Source organism: Salvia splendens, chromosome 11 (assembly GCF_004379255.2).
Source record: "Salvia splendens isolate huo1 chromosome 11, SspV2, whole genome shotgun sequence".
In the NCBI taxonomy this organism is placed as follows: domain Eukaryota; kingdom Viridiplantae; phylum Streptophyta; class Magnoliopsida; order Lamiales; family Lamiaceae; genus Salvia; species Salvia splendens.
In genome coordinates this window covers 21,245,171-21,262,042 of record NC_056042.1, presented here as the reverse complement: position 1 = coordinate 21,262,042, position 16,872 = coordinate 21,245,171, and the positions used below count along the sequence as shown (strand labels likewise).

Below are 16,872 nucleotides of genomic sequence, written 5' to 3'. Positions count from 1 at the left end.
AATGTGTTTTCGATACCAAGAACATTAGTGATAGCAAAAAGCTTAAGATACACTGAGTGAGGGAAGGAAAGTAAAAATCCAATCATGGAAAGAGATTAAAAAGCTACTGCGGGGGAAAGAGGCTATTCCTTGATTGGATTTTTAAGTGGATTTTTAATTTTATTATGTTAGACTTTTGGTCTTGTGCCTTATTTTTTTATTCGTAAATTTGTATGATGCTGAAAGAAAATATAAAATCCCTTGAAAGTTGAATTTGAAAGCACAAGTCAATACAAAAAAATGCAAATTAGTGACGGAATTAGTGACCGCAGCTAAAATTTCAAGAATTAGTGACCGATAAGTGACTGAGAAAAGTCAGTCACTAATTGGTAACAGAACCGTCCGTCACTAATCCGAATTTACCATGGCAGCCGCCTTTGATTTCCGTCATTGTAACCTTAGTGACGGATAAATCCGTCACTAATAATTATTACTAACAAGCTTTTTATTGACGGATCTGTCACTAATTAACCGTCACGAAATCTGTTAAGTGCCTAAATTCTGCTGATTAGTGACAGAATTATCTGTCACTAAATTGCGTGTTTTTTTGTAGTGAGTGTACTACCTCCGTCTTATAATAAGAGCCACATTTTGCTATATCGGTTGGTCTCATAATAAGAGTCACATTTTACTTTTATCATAAATGGTAAGTACGTCTATATTCGACAAGTATATTCTATTCATATTTTATTATAAAATTTATATATATAAATTGGACTCATAGTCCATTAATTTATTCAGTTCACTTTTCTTTACATTGTTTAAATTATGTGCTCCTACTAAATGTGTCTCCTATCGTGAAATGAAGTTAGTATTTATTATTATGAAAAACTTTAATTTGAGATTTGATTATAGAATTGTAGTAGTGCTCGAGGACTTGGCAGCATTGTAGTTTCTACTTTCTTATGCAAGTAGTAGTAATTTATAATTTTACTTCCTCCATAAATTCATCTCACAAGAATATGTACTTTCTAATTTTAGAACTCTTTTCTTTTTAATAAGGTGGAATTCATTCTGCACTAACAATACTTTATTTACTTTTTCTCTCTACATCTCTTTTACCAATTTTGCATTAAAACTCGTGTTAAACTCAAAGTGTATATTCTTTGGGGACGAAGGTAATATTAATTATGCATCGATATTTTCTTAAAGAATAAAGGAAAATTGAGTAAATTTTAAATTTATATTTTCTTAATTTACTTATTTAAGAGATGGGATAATTGTTTCCCGAAAATGAATACATGATTGCTTACTTGCATAAGTTATCTTAGTCCAAAAAATTCATTTGCTAACTTCAATACCGAAAAGTTGGTCCGTCTTGTAGAACTTTATTAAGATGACTTCTCGTGCATTGAATGTATGACTCTTTCTATCAACTTAAAACTTATATCAGTGATAGTTGATAAACTCAAGTTCTCTAATAGCAAAGATTTTGGTAGCTACCACGAGAGAGAAGGTTTTCCCTTTGATGTACCATTTGATTGAGTTGCATCCTTTTTGTCGTGACAGTTTTTGTCGAGAGAGTATTTTCTTCGATAAAACTTATCAAGACAGATTTGCGAAATAAAATGAGAGACGGTTGGATGAATGATATCTTAATTGCATATAGTGAGAGAGAAATTTGTATGAAAAATGAAAATGAATATATTCTTTGCTGGTTTCAAGAATTGGTGACTTGTCGAAAACAATTATCATCTAGAGTCTTGTAAAAATTGTAAAGACATTATATACAATTTAATATTTTAATACTATTATTATGATCTTTAAATTTCGACACCAGCTTTAGATGTCTAGTCCTATCCCTGATCTAATCTACGAATTTCTCACATCGGAAGGGGGTTTAATCTCATTATGTGACGGAGCTATTAACCCTAGAGACACAAAAAGGCAAAGGAGAAGTAAATGGATAATACCTCGAAGTTTTGCATCGGATCCCTAGGATTCTACATTCCACACTATCTCATCTTATCATTGTTTACTTGTTCATGCTTTGTCTAATTTAATTTCATTTTGTTAAAGTAGTTGTTTAGAATAAAAAGTCTTAGAATAAAAAGTCATCTTTGAATCTTTAGTACTCCTTCCGTCCTTGTTAAGTTAAGGCAAAACTTTTAGACGTGAGAATAAAAATTTGTGTTAAAAAGTAGGAGAGAAAAAATAAAGTAGGAGAAAAAAGAGAGAGTCAAGTAATAGATAGATGAAATAAAATAAGAGTGACTGAATATTTTATTTTTTATTAAAAAAATGAGTCAACTTTGTTGGAACATCCTAAAAAGAAAATAACTGCACTTAATTGTGATGAAGGGAGGGTAGTTAAAATTGATTTATGATAATTAAGTTAACATAAGTGGTCAGATACGATATTTTTACTTTCCATTACTATAATAACCTTGTAACTTATGGATAGCTTTCGCAATAAATAGTGACTTACACTCCTAGTACTATCATCATGCATTTTCTCTCAAGTTTTAAACTATTTTGTTTCTAGGAATCAATAATCATATGTTTTAACAATTTATATTTCATACTTACATATTTTATAAAATATCGAACACTGGTTGGTCGAGCACTCGAGGTAATTATCGGTTTCTCCGTGAATCCTTTACAAGGGGAAAATGAAATATTATATTGTTTCTTAAGGTGGTGTTCGGTTGCCAAGATAAAATAATACCAAAATATAATGTAGGATTGAGTTGTGAGATTATTTTAGTCATAGGAGTTAGCTATAACTAATTATCCATTTAGGACTGAGTTGGAGGATTGAATTTCATGAATCAAACACATTATATATTTAATCTCGGATACAATCTTGCAACCCGAACATAAGTGTTCCTAAGTGTTTACTAATCCGGTACAATTTTTAATCCAGATGAAACATCTATAACTATTAGAGAAAAAAAAATTAAAACATCTAATGATGTACATATAATTACTTTTAAACATGCTCATTCGATAGCGTGCAGTATTCTAATGCTCCAACCTGAATTTATTAAACTTTAACTAAATTTGACATTATCCTTATTTAGACCTGTCAAATAAAAAAATTGAAGTATACATGAAAAAAAGAGATTTACGTAACTGAATTTTATAATAAAAATAGAGATCCGTTATCCTAATATAGGTAAGTGTACTCCTTCCATCTCAGTTAAAATGACACATTTCTTAGTCGGTATAACATTTTAAGAGTTTTTAGTTAATATATTTAACTGGAGAGACAATATTAAATAGAGAGAAAGATAGGTAAATATTTAATTAGAGAAAAAAAATAGTTAAGTGCATTAATTAAAAATAGAAATTATTAGAAATAGAAATGTGTGATCGGAATTAACTAAAAAAAGAAAGTATGTCATCTTAATTGAGAATAAATGAGTAATAAAGAGATGACTTTTAATCCAATGAATTATCTCTATTTTATCTTGATTGTCTTCTAAGTATATCTGAGATATTTGTATAGATTTTATCAAAACATTTGCAAATCAAATTGATGGCCATCAAATCCCATGAATTCTCTCTATTTTATCTTGATTACCTTCTATGTATTTCCTCCGTTTCTTTAACCTCCGTTTCTTATTAATTGATATATTTTTTTGGCACGATTAAGAGTAGTGTGCTAATTGAATGATGAATGAAGTAAAAGAGAATAAAGTAAGAGAGTATTATTTTTTGTGAAAAATAAAAATGACTCAATTATAATGGAATTTTTGAAATAGAAAAATAACTCAATTATGTATGGAACCGAATAAAAATAACTCAATTAACATGAAACGTACTCAAAAATAGAAAAATAACTTAATTAACATGAAATAACTGTATATGAGATATTTGTATCGATTTTATCAAAACATTTGCAAATCAAAAATTGATGGCCGTGTATTATTTTCAGTATTTAGAATGGGTAGCTCAATTTCAAGATTGGAGAGTATCGATAATTTGAGAAGCGATAGAAAGATAGAGATGCGAAGATGGAAGAAGATAAGCATGATTGCAATATGTGGAAAATCGATGGATAAAATAGAAAGTGATTATTATCCATAAAACACACGCGTCCCCACATGCCCGCAGCGCACCGTCGACGCTTTTTATCCACTTGTCCCTCATTCACTCATTTCTTCCAACTCCTTTTAATATTGCTATTATTTTCCTTCTAGACTCATCAATTTATTACCAAACTCGACCCCACCATATTTTTAAATTGTACTCCTTCCATCCCGGCTAAGATGACATATTCCTTGTCCGACACGGTATTTTAGGAGTTATGAGTTATTGTGTTTAATTGGAGAGAGAAAATATGAATGTAAATATTAAAATATAGAGAGAAAGAAAGATGAATAATTTAATAGGGGTGAGAAAAAGTAGTTGGGTGTATTAATTAGAGAGAGAAAGTTTCCAAAAAAGAAAATGTGTCATCTTAATTGGGATAAACTAAAAAGGAAAAAATGTCATCTTAAGTGAGACGGATGGAGTAGTATAAAGATTTGGAATGGATAATATCCGTTTCCTACTCCAGTGGTTTATGGCTATATGAAAAAAAGAACAAATTTTGAGTTGACGTTACTAGTTAGTTGAAACATTCATTCTTTGTTAGAGCACTATGGTTTCAATAAAAATGACGTTGAATTAGTGATTGCAATGTACAATGAATTTATGCAGAGAATTGTCTAATTGCTCTTTGTTAACAACTTAAATGGAAAGAAGCCAAATGAAAATTGAAACCCAATGCTACCGTCCGATGGTTGACAGATCGGGTAGTTCACTTTATTGATCCGTTTAATATAAAGTGATATGTTTTTCTTTTTTTAAAAACAAAAAATATCGTATTATTACTTCCTCGTTCCTCCTCTCGCATTTAAGAGTGACACACTTTTCTTTTTAGTTTATCCCAAAATAAGATTATACATTTCTATTTTTGAAAACTTTCTATCTGCAATTAATACATTCAATCATTTTTTCTCTTCCCAATTAAACACTCAACTCTCTTTCTCTCTCCATTTAATACTTACACTCACCTTTCTCTCTCCAATTAAATACATTAACAACAAACTCATAAACAATTTCAAACCGCTAAGAAATGTGTCATCTTAGCCGAGACGGAGGGAGTATTGTATTTTTTCTCCTAATTTATTATTTCTCCATTTAACACATGAAACAACATTATATATTTCTTCCGTTCCACTATAATTGAGTTGTTTTTCCATTTTGAGAAATTTCTTTACTCCATCCGTCGCAAAAGAATATGCACTATTTCTTTTTAGTCTATCCCACAAGAATATACACTTTCTAATTTCGAAAAGTATTTTCTCTCTAATAAGGTGGAACTCATTCTTCACTAACAATACTCTAATTACATTTTTTCTCTAACTCTCTCTTACTTTACCAATTTTATATTAAAACTCATGCCGAACCCAAAGTGTATATATTATTTGGGGATGGATGGAGAATAATTGAGTCATTTCCCCATGCGATAGTAATAATTAACTCATTTTTTCTTTCCTACTTCATTCTCTCTATTACGTTATTCTATCTTTTTTATTCACTTTTCTACTTTATCCTATTTTTTATTTTTCTCTCCCTCCCTCCATTTAACACAATAAACATTTCTTTTAAACTCCGATCAGAAAGGAACCCCTCAACTATAGCAGTGCGAAGGACAACAATAAAATATGACTCAATTAAAATGAAATAAAAAAAAATACTTTATATTTGAACTTATATGTAAACTTTATGATTTGTTGGCATTTAATGTTATTAATATTCAAGAGTCGTGTTATATAAATATCTTTTTGTATATCAATCACTAAATTTAATAATTTTCTATTATATTCACATTAAACTGAAAATCACCCCTTAGAGCTTAACTAAGAATGATCATCGAGCGTAAGCTTTAGCTATCTGTTGGTCGATATTGAAAGGTGCGCAGAATATGCGTTCATGCGGAATCTTAAATTGAAACCGATGGAATTTGTATTTAAATATTGATTGTATGTTATAGGTATACTCATTGTACCTTTTAGTTATATTATTCCATCCGTCCTGCTTAAGATGATACGTTTTTTCTTTTTTGGTTTGTCCCAACTAAAATGACACATTTTTTTGGAAACTTTCTCTTTTCAATTAATACACCCAATAACTTTTTTTCACTCCTATTAAAATATTCATCTTTCTTTCTCTCTCTATTTTAATATTTTCACCAATTTTTCCTCTCTTCAATTAAACACTTTAACCAATAACTCTACAATCCCGTGCCGGCCAAGGAATGTGTCATCTTACCCGAGACGGAGGGAGTAAATTGTTGTGATTGTACTGATTGTATTAATTTACAAATGATGACACATGGTAGTGATAAAATGCAAACTTTATATATTATACAAACTCCAAACTCCACAACACAGTATCAACATAGTTTCAACACAATGTCAACACAGTATAAAATTTTATAATTTTGATATCAACACAGCATCAACTGGTGACACTGTGTTGACATTTTGTGTTGCTATAATTTTATTATCTATTGGCATTTTCTAACGATTCAGACCATAGTTTAGAGTTTGTACATATTTAGAGTTTGTATTTAATCGCATCTCTAAAATCAATCTATTATAAACTCGAGTCAACATATAAGAGAAATCAATCATAACACATATTAGAAATTTAATCAACAAATATTAAAAAAACTTAATCAAAATATATTAAATACTTCAATTAACATATTCTCTTTGTTTTATTAAAAATGAAACAGGCATTTTCTTTTTCGGCACATAATAGAAATTCAATCAACATATATATAAAACTAAAACAATATATATATTACAAATTCAACCAACATATAGTATAAACTCAATCATATATATAGTTGAAGCTCAATTAGTATATATATTAGAAATTATTAAAAAGAAACTCAATCAGTATTTATTAGAAATTCAATCAACACATATATACAATTCAACAATAGATATTACAAACTCAACTAGCTATCTATAGAATACAATTAGCATTACAACTTTCTTAATGCAAACATATGCAATTAGAATTTCATTATAATTATTTAATTAATATATCATTTATGAGAAAACAATATAACTTAGAGAGTTATATAAAGTTTAATATTTAGAGATATTGTAAAAAATATTGGAATGAAATTGTCCTACTATTATAAGAAATATGTGGACGCTACGAGGAGGAATCGAGTCCATAAGATTTGAAAATTTAGTACTACTAGTTTAAATTTGGCCTTAGTTAGCATATAAGATTTGATTATTATTTGAATATTTTTGGCTCAAGTGTGATTAGCTAAATCATCAACGAATAAGGGCATCCGCAATGGGGCAGACGATAGGCCGCCCGATGCCTCGGGCGCGCCATCGTCCGCCACTGAGGGTGTGCGGACGATGCCCGATGCATCGTCCGCCCCCTATAGATCGTCCACAGACGATACGCGGACGATAGGGCATCGTCCGCGCCATCGTCCGCCCACTGTGGGCGACGCGGACGATGCAACGCGTTTTCAATTTTTTTTGTCTATTTAAACCTCGTTTCTCATTCTATTTTTCATACGAACATTTCTCTCATCTCTCACTTTCCATATGAATATTTCGATCATCTCTCACAAACAAAAATGAACGACATGATTGAAGAAGTTTGGGACTATAACCGCCGTCGTTGAGAATGCGTATTTTTTTTAATTCGTATTATAATGTATTAATTTTAAATGAAATGAACGATTTTTTCCAATTTTTGTAGTTATTTAAATATTCAAATAAAGAAAATGCTTGGGCGGCATTTAGGGCGGCTTATAGGGCGCCCCACTGCAGGTGGAAGGGTAGGAGGATAAAATGATGATGTGGCGGTGCATAGGGCGTCCTATAGGGTGCCCTATTGCTAATGCCCTAACTTCACCAGTTTGTTTACTGTCCGATTTAAAAAATAATGTACTATTTGATACACTATTTATTAGCACTAAAAATATCTGCAAGCATACATAATAAATTTAGTATAACTAAAGGTTAATATCGAGATATTAAACACAATGAATAAGATTGTAACTGACTATCATATACTCGTCATATACTATTTAAAGACACTGAGTTATAGGTTTAGATTTTATTAAACTAGACAAAATAAATTAAATAAATAAAAACAAATAAAAGAAAGCATATAAACAAATGATACAAAGCAGTCGAAAAAATATATAGATTTTTTGGATCCATATACACAATCAAGAGCTATTATCCAATTAACTTCCTTGAATTACGGTTTGTAGAGTTATTAAGTCGGTCATTTTATCAGATTAAACCTCCTCCTGAGGTGAGAAACCCGTAGATTAGATGTTGAAACCAAAATCCCCTTCAAATTACTACTCCTTCCGTCCCGACTAAGATGACACTTCCTTAGCTGGCACGAGATTTTAGGAGTTATTGGTTAAAGTGTTTAATTGGAGAGAGAAAAAATGGGTGTAAGTATTAGAATAAAGAGAGAAAGATAGATGAATATTTTAACAGGAGTGAGATAAAGTAGATGGGTGAATTAGTTGGAGAGAGAAAGTTTCCTAAAAAGGAAATGTGTCATCTTAGTTGAGACAAACTAAATAGGAAAACGTGTCATCTTAAACGGGACGGAGGAGTAACATCTAACTCCCAAAAAATTGTTAAGACCAAAAGACCTCACATAAAAGTTATGATCATTTTACGAATATTGCGCAGTGTAGTCAAAGCTGACGGAAATTTAAGCAGAAATTCAAAGAAAGAAATAAATTGTCATATTGTGAAGTCAAATCCTCTTGTTTCTTGTGGGGCACGAAAAATATCAAGACAAACCCGGTTTCTAGCCTATAAATACCCCATAACCTAATTCATAATCTTCATCCCAGAGGCCTCCAATCCTTCTTTCTTTCTACACCTTCTTCCTTCCCATTTTCCACACATAATTCATCCATCTTCCATTGGAACGGAGTTCTGCTGATCCTGGCAAGAGAAGGCTGAAGAATAAAGATTCAATCTTGGGTTTTATCAATTTCTTTCATGTCTCGCTGTTTAATTGTTGTTTTTACTTGTTTATAAGTAGAACATCATTTGTGAATTTATTTGGTGAAGATATTCAATTGATTTCCTTGTTAGCTCTTGCAGTTATTTGATTTATCCTTGTGCCTTATATATTCAATTGATTAGCTACCTCTTGAATACATGTTAAAGTAGATTAGAGTACTATGGTAGATAAAATAATTGACTTGGAAAATGGATAATTCACACTTTATTTCAATAGAACTCGGGAGAGTTGAGGCTTTACACGAAGTATTTTGGTCTTAATAATCTTTTGGGAGTTAGATGTTAGTAATTTAAAGGGGACTTTGGTTTCAACATCTAATCTTTGGGTTTCTCGCCTCGAGAGGGGGTTTAATCTAATAAAGTGACCGACTTAATAACTCTAGGAACCGTAATTCAAGGAAGTTGATTGGATAATAGCTCTTGGTTGTGTATTTAGATCCAAAAAATCTACATTCTTTCGCTTGATTTGTATCATTTGTTTTTATTTATTTATTTTGACTAGTTTAATAAAATCTAAACCTATACCTGTGTCTCTCTAAATAGTAAATGACGCTTAGTATGTGATAGGCAGTTGCAATCTTATTCTCAGTATTCGATATCCTGGTATTGACTTTTAGCTATAATAGATCTACTTTGTATGCTTGTAGGTATTTTTGGTGCTAACAAAGAGTGCATCAACCATCATTAAACACTATTAATAATGTGAGTCTCACTATCCACTATCTCTATTTTAACTACCCTTCTCATTTTCTTTCTTACTTTACCAACTCTGTCTTAATTCTCGTGCCATATCAGTTGCCCATATTTTTATGGGACGGAGGAATATGCTTTAAAATTTCTTTAAAATATGGAGTATTTAATTTTTATTATATCTATACATATTTTAAATTATTACTCCATCTGTCCAATTACATGTGACACATTTTTTTGTGTACAAGTTTTTAGGCGGTGGTTTTTAGCGGTCATATGAAGAGAGAATAAAGTAGGAAAGAGAAAAAGTAGAGAAAAAAGTAGGAGAAAAGATAAAGTATGAGAGAGATAGAGTACTGTTTTTTTGCCAAAAAAGGAAATGTGTCATTTATATTGGACGGACTAAAAGGAATATGCCTCACTTGTAATGGGCTGATGGAGTACGTAATGTTTGAGTTTAAACATATACCTCGAAATTATCGTAATTAAATGTTTTACATTATATAAACATGACTAAATTTTTTCATAATGTATTGGATTCACCACGTGTTAATTTATTAGTAGCAGTCCGATTAGTTTGCTCGGCTAGCCCAAATCCCAACATTTAGGATTAGAGTTGAATATTTATAACTCCATAAAATTACAACCCATTAGCTCGCATCTGATTAACTTGTAAACTGAGTAGGATTTACCCGAAATCCACTGATTTGACTCGATTGACATCGCTAATGGTGATGTAGGTTTGGAACGAGTGAGCAAGGTGATAAAATAAAAATAAAAGCAATTAATTCGATATATCAAAACAAACATTAATAGAGTAGTATACCAAAGCAGGGAGATTCGTGACAAAATAATTCATCCCAGTTTTGGCGGTTGAATTTTGGCCGATATCACGACCACATTCACTTGATCATGTAAAACTCATTCCCTATCTGAATTTGGACGTTATAGTCTTCCCAGTTCGTCGTCAATTCAGTTAATTTCACTCCATATTCGCTAAAATTACCCCTACACTTATTTATTTATTTTATCAATCTAAATATTTAAACACATGCTAAGGTAAGTAAGGTGGCAGAAACAAAATTCCATAACACTTGAGCCATTCTCAACTACGTGTCTCAATATACGACTCGAATATACTATACTTACCTGTTCTTCGATTAAACGGATATCCCTTCTCAGAAATAAATAAATGTTTTCCCATTTCATAATATTACAATCCCAAGGTGGTCAGCCCCTCTCTTATTTAAATCACAACTCTGGAACTGAATAGCCAGGCCAGGCCAGGCCAGGCCATTAAGAAGAAGTTGTTGAGTGTAAATTAAGTTGGAGATAGAGAGATGAGAGTTGCAGTGCAGAATACGGCGTCGTATTGCGTGGAGGAGGACAAGGCATGCATCATCGGGTGGGTGGAGACGTATTTCAAAGACTGCCTCTGCAACATTCGCGACGAGATTTCTTTCGCTTTCGGCCTCGTCAGCCTCATCTGCTGGGGTGTTGCTGAAATTCCTCAAATCATCACCAATTTCCGAACCAAATCCGGCCACGGAATCTCCATCTTCTTCCTTCTCACTTGGATTCTCGGGTATTGCCACTACTACTACTACTACTACATACACATTTCTTCTGTTCTACTAAATTCAAATCATTTCGTGTTCAATTTTCAGGGACATATTCAATTTGATGGGATGCCTTCTCGAACCTGCGACGGTGAGTCTTCAATTTTAGATTTGTTTAATAATTTGTGGTTTGTTGATTGATTTGATTTTCTCCTGTTTTGGGCGGTGCAGTTACCGACCCAGTTCTACACAGCGGTGGTAAGTCCAAACTTATGTGTTACTATTAAATATTAAAGGCGTCAAAATTAATTATTAAAATTATATTAGTATTTGTCAGCTGTATACAGTGAGCACAGTGGTCCTAGTTCTCCAGAGCTTCTACTACGATTATTACCGCAGGTGGCGAAATCCCAAGCCTAAAGAATCAGAGCAAGAGGTTTTATTTCTTTTTTACTGCTCCGTCCTGTCCCTTAAAAGTACGAACATTTGGTTCTGCACGATTTTTAATACATACCTAAGAAAGTAAAAGAGAGATAAAAGGCTCCACATTATTAGTAGTGTAGTGTAATAGTACAAAGTTGTAAAAAAAATTATGTGTAGGGTTAATGTGTTATTTAACTATAAAATTAGAAAGTTCATGCTTTTGAGGACGGACTTATAGGGAAATAGTTCATACTCCCTTTGTCCCCCATTAATTGGCACACCAATTTCCTTTATTCGTCCGTCCCTAATTAATTTGATACACTTACTTTTTACTACTTTTGCTAATGGATAGCACATTTCTCTAACTTTTTCCACACACATTTTATTAAAACTAAAAAGTAGGACCCGCTTTCAACCTATTTCACTACATTTCTTGAAACTCATGCCAAATCAATCGGTGTCAATTAATAGGGGACGAGGGAGGATTATTTTTACATTTGTTAATGAATAAACTGAGTTGAGTATCATTGCAAATAGGTTGATGAAGAGCTGAAGAAAGCTCTAAGACCAACACCCCAAACTGATTCCTCCATTCCAATACCCAATGGCTCCACCAGCAGAGTAGTATCGACTCGTAGAGAACCCTACTACTACACGTACGTCATCACAAAACATATCAGTTCCGGACAGTGTCAACAAGTGATATAAATAAATGAGCGAACTGATATGGTTGTTAGTCCTAATTTTAATTCTTATACACATATCTTTGTTTAGTGAATTCGAATATTCTGCAGCTCCGCGAGATCAATGGCTGGAAGCAGCACTCCGCCTATAGGTTTGCGTTCTTATCTTTGGCCCATCAAGAGTGGTCCTTCTGCTGTCGGATTGGACAACGACTCCTCTTCAGACGACGAAGCTCATCCCAATCCACCAAGGAATGCTGTCAGCAAACCTAAGCCAATTCCAAGATCTGTGAGTCATTTTTGGATTCTTGTTTCAACTTGCCACTGTTATTTAATTGTTTGTTCTGTCAAACCAAGCTTGGATATAGATACCACGTTTTTCCTCAGGCAGGATATGGAGCATTTCTGGCTACATCCTTCAACATGCCGCGAGAAACAAAGGCTTTGGTGCAAGTATATCTCGGATTGAGTGGGAGAAAAATGTTGCAATTGGGACTGAATCAAGTTAGTCATCAACCAAATCAAAGTAATAACAAAACTTAACATGCCCTGATTGTCTCGGCCCTGTTTTCGTGACAGGAAGACGGATCAGAGAGTGTGTTTGGCCAGTGGTTAGGATGGATGATGGCTGCCATTTACATGGGTGGAAGGCTACCTCAAATATGGCTAAATGTATGTAACAAAATATACTAATACTTACTATTGCTTATAAGCTCTCAGATTCGATAACGTGTTTGCTTTCTAATCGCAGATCAAACGAGGAAGCGTTGAGGTAGTTTTTTCTTACACAGATCTCAAACTCATCCATCACAATGAAGCTTCTGGTTTATTGCAATAACTTTATCTTGCAGGGATTGAATCCTCTCATGTTTATCTTTGCACTTGCTGCTAATGCTACTTATGTAGCCAGGTACACTATATTACTTATAATTATCTCTTCAAACAAAAATTTTCCAAAATTAGAGATTAATTAAAACTAATAGAGCCATCAAAAACTGTTGCAGTATTCTTGTGAGATCAACAGCCTGGAGCAAAATCAGTGCCAACTTGCCCTGGCTGCTCGATGCCGCCGTCTGTGTTCTGCTCGACTTATTCGTATCCTATTATTGTCTTTCATACTCGAATATTGGAATGTTTTTAGTATTTGTTAAGATCAAATCTTATAGTAGAGATAGTATCTCATTATCTCATTAGTGAAGTGAATGAGAAAAGGTCAAACAATTTCTTAAAACCCGTGTCGAGTCAAAATGAGACTAGAAATGACGAACCTTTAACTTGTTTCAACAGATAATATTGCAGTATGTTTACTACAGATATTATAGGAGGGAAAGGCGCAGCAGCGGAGAAGAGTATGTTGAAGCCACAAAATGAGAATCCAATGTATTTGATTTATGTTAAATTAGGGCCTCTAATGTTGTGGTATTTTTACCTTTTATTTATGCATTTTTCAACTGATCGTTAAACTTGGTGGATCAGAGCGCATAGTGTAAATTTAACGATAATGCTTCTATTCTTAATTTTGCAGTTAAATTGTGATGCAATTATATTAAGATCATGTTTTGTCGGATATAATTTCTGTGCTTTCTTTCTAATTTATGTGAATGGTTGGATTCCCAAACTAATTCCTGTGAACTAGGGGTGGCAAATCGTGCGTGTCGGGTCGTTATCGTGTCGACACGATAACGACACGAACACGATAACAACAAACACGAACACGACCCGTTAAGAAAACCTCAAACACGAACACGAACACGACACGAAACCCTCAGACACGAACACGACACGAACACGACACGAACCCATTAACGACACGAATCATTTCGGGTCAACACGACACGATAACAACACGTACATGAGATGACACGATAACGACACGATAACAACACGACCTTAAAAACATCCAAAAACATCCAATTGCTGATTATAAAAACTAATCCAAACATAAAAACATCAATAATTTCTTAGTAACAAAATCCAACAAAAATCCCACAAAATTCAACAAAAAATACTTCATTCTTTCTTCCAAATTCATGGTCAATGCAGCAAGCAACAAACTCCATCAGGATCTTCCTATCTGCAAAAACATAATTTAAGGAAGGAACAATTAAATTGATGTATTGTATATTTAGGACGTACAACTGTTTATTTATAGAATTTTTTTTGTTCAATTTGGATATGATCGAAGACATACTATCAGAGTAAATCACAATCTTTTCAGTAATGATCACCAATTTAGAAGCTAATTGTTGTGACAATCAATTTAAACTTCCGTGAACTAAGATTACATATTTAAAAGATCACTTAAAGCAAATCTGAATGGAAAGTGATTAAATTGATATGGGGAGAGTTCCGAGCATTTATTAAAGTAGGCAACTCAACACCACATTATGAGAATAAAAAGTTAAAAACCAAAACGCAATGCTCAAACACACACCCTTCTTGGCAGAGTCACACAGCAAATGCTCATCTTCACATATTAAAGCTTTATCTTCAATATTTAAGGATAAAATTAAATGAAAAATGAGAGAAAGTTCTTGACCTTGGGGAGAAACCAAAGAGCAGACGACCGACGATTAGAAGTGGTGAATGAACTACAGAATGGTTTAGTCGTTTAGAGATGAGAGGCGCAGCGGCAGTGGACTGTATTGTGTAACCCTAATTCTAATTGGAATGGAAAGTGATTAAATTGATATGGGCATATTGGGCCGGCCGTATGACTGTGAATATTGAAAAATAAAATTATAAGAATTAATAATATTAAAATATTATTTGTTAACGGATAACACGAACACGACACGAAATTTTCGTGTCCTTAACGGGTCGACCCGATAACGACACGAACACGATAAGCTCTGACCCAAACCCATTAATTTCGTGCCGGTTCGTGTCGTGTTATCGTGTCGTGTCAAAAATTGCCAGCCCTACTGTGAACATCTACAGATAGTTTAATAAATACAAATCACAAATTTAAATTTACTAAATAAATCTAATTGTTGGAAATATTGTACTCCCTTCCTCCATGATAATATGTCTTATATTTAATCGGGATTTTTAAAAAATTACTGACTTTATGTAGTAAAGTGGGTAGAAAGTCAGTAGAATGTGAGACCTACTTTTATATACTATTAATTTTATAATAAAATGTGAGTAAAATGAGTTAGTGACATTTAAGGTCCACTTACCAAATATAGTAAAAATGAAATTAGACATTTATTGGCGGACAGACGAAAAAGAAAAAAATGGGACATTTAATGGCGTACAGATGGAGTAGCTTTTACACGGGCAAACTCTTGCTATTACAAAAGAACCAAAACTCGAAGGTAAATATATCTAAGTAAATACCATGAACGTAACAAGAATACAAACTATTTTCTTCAAGTTGAGTCGAGGTATCCCTCTCTTTGCAAGATGAGATACACCCCAACTAGTGCTCACAGATTGGCGCAACGTCCCCAAAGATGAAACAACCTTCCTTCTACCTAGTTAAAGCACCTCAAACTCGTAAGCACCGGCAAACTCGAATTGGAGGCGAGAACTGAGCAATGCAATGCTCCTAAATGCAAACTAGAATGCTAGAAAGCTAAAGAAAAGCTAAAGAGAAAAAGAAAATGATTTTGTTGGTGTATCTTCATATCTCAAGTCCACCTATTTATAGAATAGGAGAAATCCAAATGAAAGGACTTGCAATCAAGGTACCTCATTATACTTTTAATACCTTAAGTGAAAGGCCAAAAGCCTTAGAAAAAAAGGCTAAAAGACATTTCCTATTTTCACACGTTTTTTCCTACATTCTAATTAAAGAGTGGAAATTGATATTTGATCATAAAATTAAAAGAAAATTAATTATTTACTTAACAGAGTTTCATGGTCAAGTAGAAATCTAAAAATCATGTAAAAGCACGATAGATGTTATCAAAATATTTACATGGTGTCTATGTAAATATTTCCTATTAATTGTTCACAAAATGGTCAAAATATAATTAATAGAGAATAAGATATAAATATTTCCTTTTATGGTCAAATATCGATCAAAATAACTCAAATTCTATCCCTAAGTCCATGCAAAATCCAAGCTTATGAGAGAGTAAACAGAATACAAAAATATACATGGAATGGAAAGATAAGCTCGATGTTGAACTCTTGATTGAAGACATCAAGTTGTTTTTAACAACAAATCGACCTTCCCCATGCTATTCCTCACCCAACTGTTTGTTTTAGAAATTTGATTGGGATACAAAGATACACTAACCGGGTGTAATACAACCCAATGAAGAATGGAGAAATTAAACAGAAATAAACTTAATTGAAATTACAAAGAAGAATTCGAAACAATAAATCGTAAAGATGTAAGCCAAGTCGAGGAGTTCTTTTTCTGCAAGACGAGATACGCCCCGGTAGTGCTCTCGGTTTGGCGTGTCGTCCCCAAAGATAAAATAGCTTCGT

At 32.9% G+C, this 16,872-nt stretch overlaps 1 protein-coding gene and 1 long non-coding RNA gene across 2 annotated transcripts; one reads left to right on the top strand and one right to left on the bottom strand.

Annotated features, from left to right (window-relative positions):
* Nucleotides 1-10,825: 10,825 nt before the first annotated feature.
* Nucleotides 10,826-13,959, top strand: LOC121755421. Its single transcript, XM_042150722.1, has 12 exons — nucleotides 10,826-11,349; nucleotides 11,432-11,474; nucleotides 11,555-11,581; nucleotides 11,661-11,759; nucleotides 12,284-12,402; nucleotides 12,541-12,718; nucleotides 12,817-12,933; nucleotides 13,009-13,101; nucleotides 13,181-13,201; nucleotides 13,281-13,339; nucleotides 13,434-13,524; nucleotides 13,717-13,959. Exons 1-12 carry the CDS (start codon nucleotides 11,105-11,107, stop codon nucleotides 13,798-13,800), a joined length of 1,176 nt encoding a protein of 391 aa, XP_042006656.1. The 5' UTR covers nucleotides 10,826-11,104; the 3' UTR covers nucleotides 13,801-13,959.
* Nucleotides 13,960-14,321: 362 nt separating this feature from the next.
* Nucleotides 14,322-15,105, bottom strand: LOC121755435. The gene is made up of 2 exons (XR_006040739.1): nucleotides 14,969-15,105; nucleotides 14,322-14,503 (listed from the first exon to the last, which is right to left on the bottom strand). It is a non-coding gene; the product is annotated as an uncharacterized LOC121755435 (long non-coding RNA).
* Between the last annotated feature and the right edge of the window lie 1,767 nt (nucleotides 15,106-16,872).

Bases quoted from the DNA above. Each gene is read 5' to 3' on its own strand.
- LOC121755421 (XM_042150722.1), top strand. From the start codon at position 11,105: ATGAGAGTTGCAGTGCAGAATACGGCGTCGTATTGCGTGGAGGAGGAC. The intron at 11,582-11,660 runs GTAAGTCCAAAC...AGTATTTGTCAG, and splicing joins CCCAGTTCTACACAGCGGTG to CTGTATACAGTGAGCACAGT. The intron at 11,760-12,283 runs GTTTTATTTCTT...CATTGCAAATAG, and splicing joins CTAAAGAATCAGAGCAAGAG to GTTGATGAAGAGCTGAAGAA.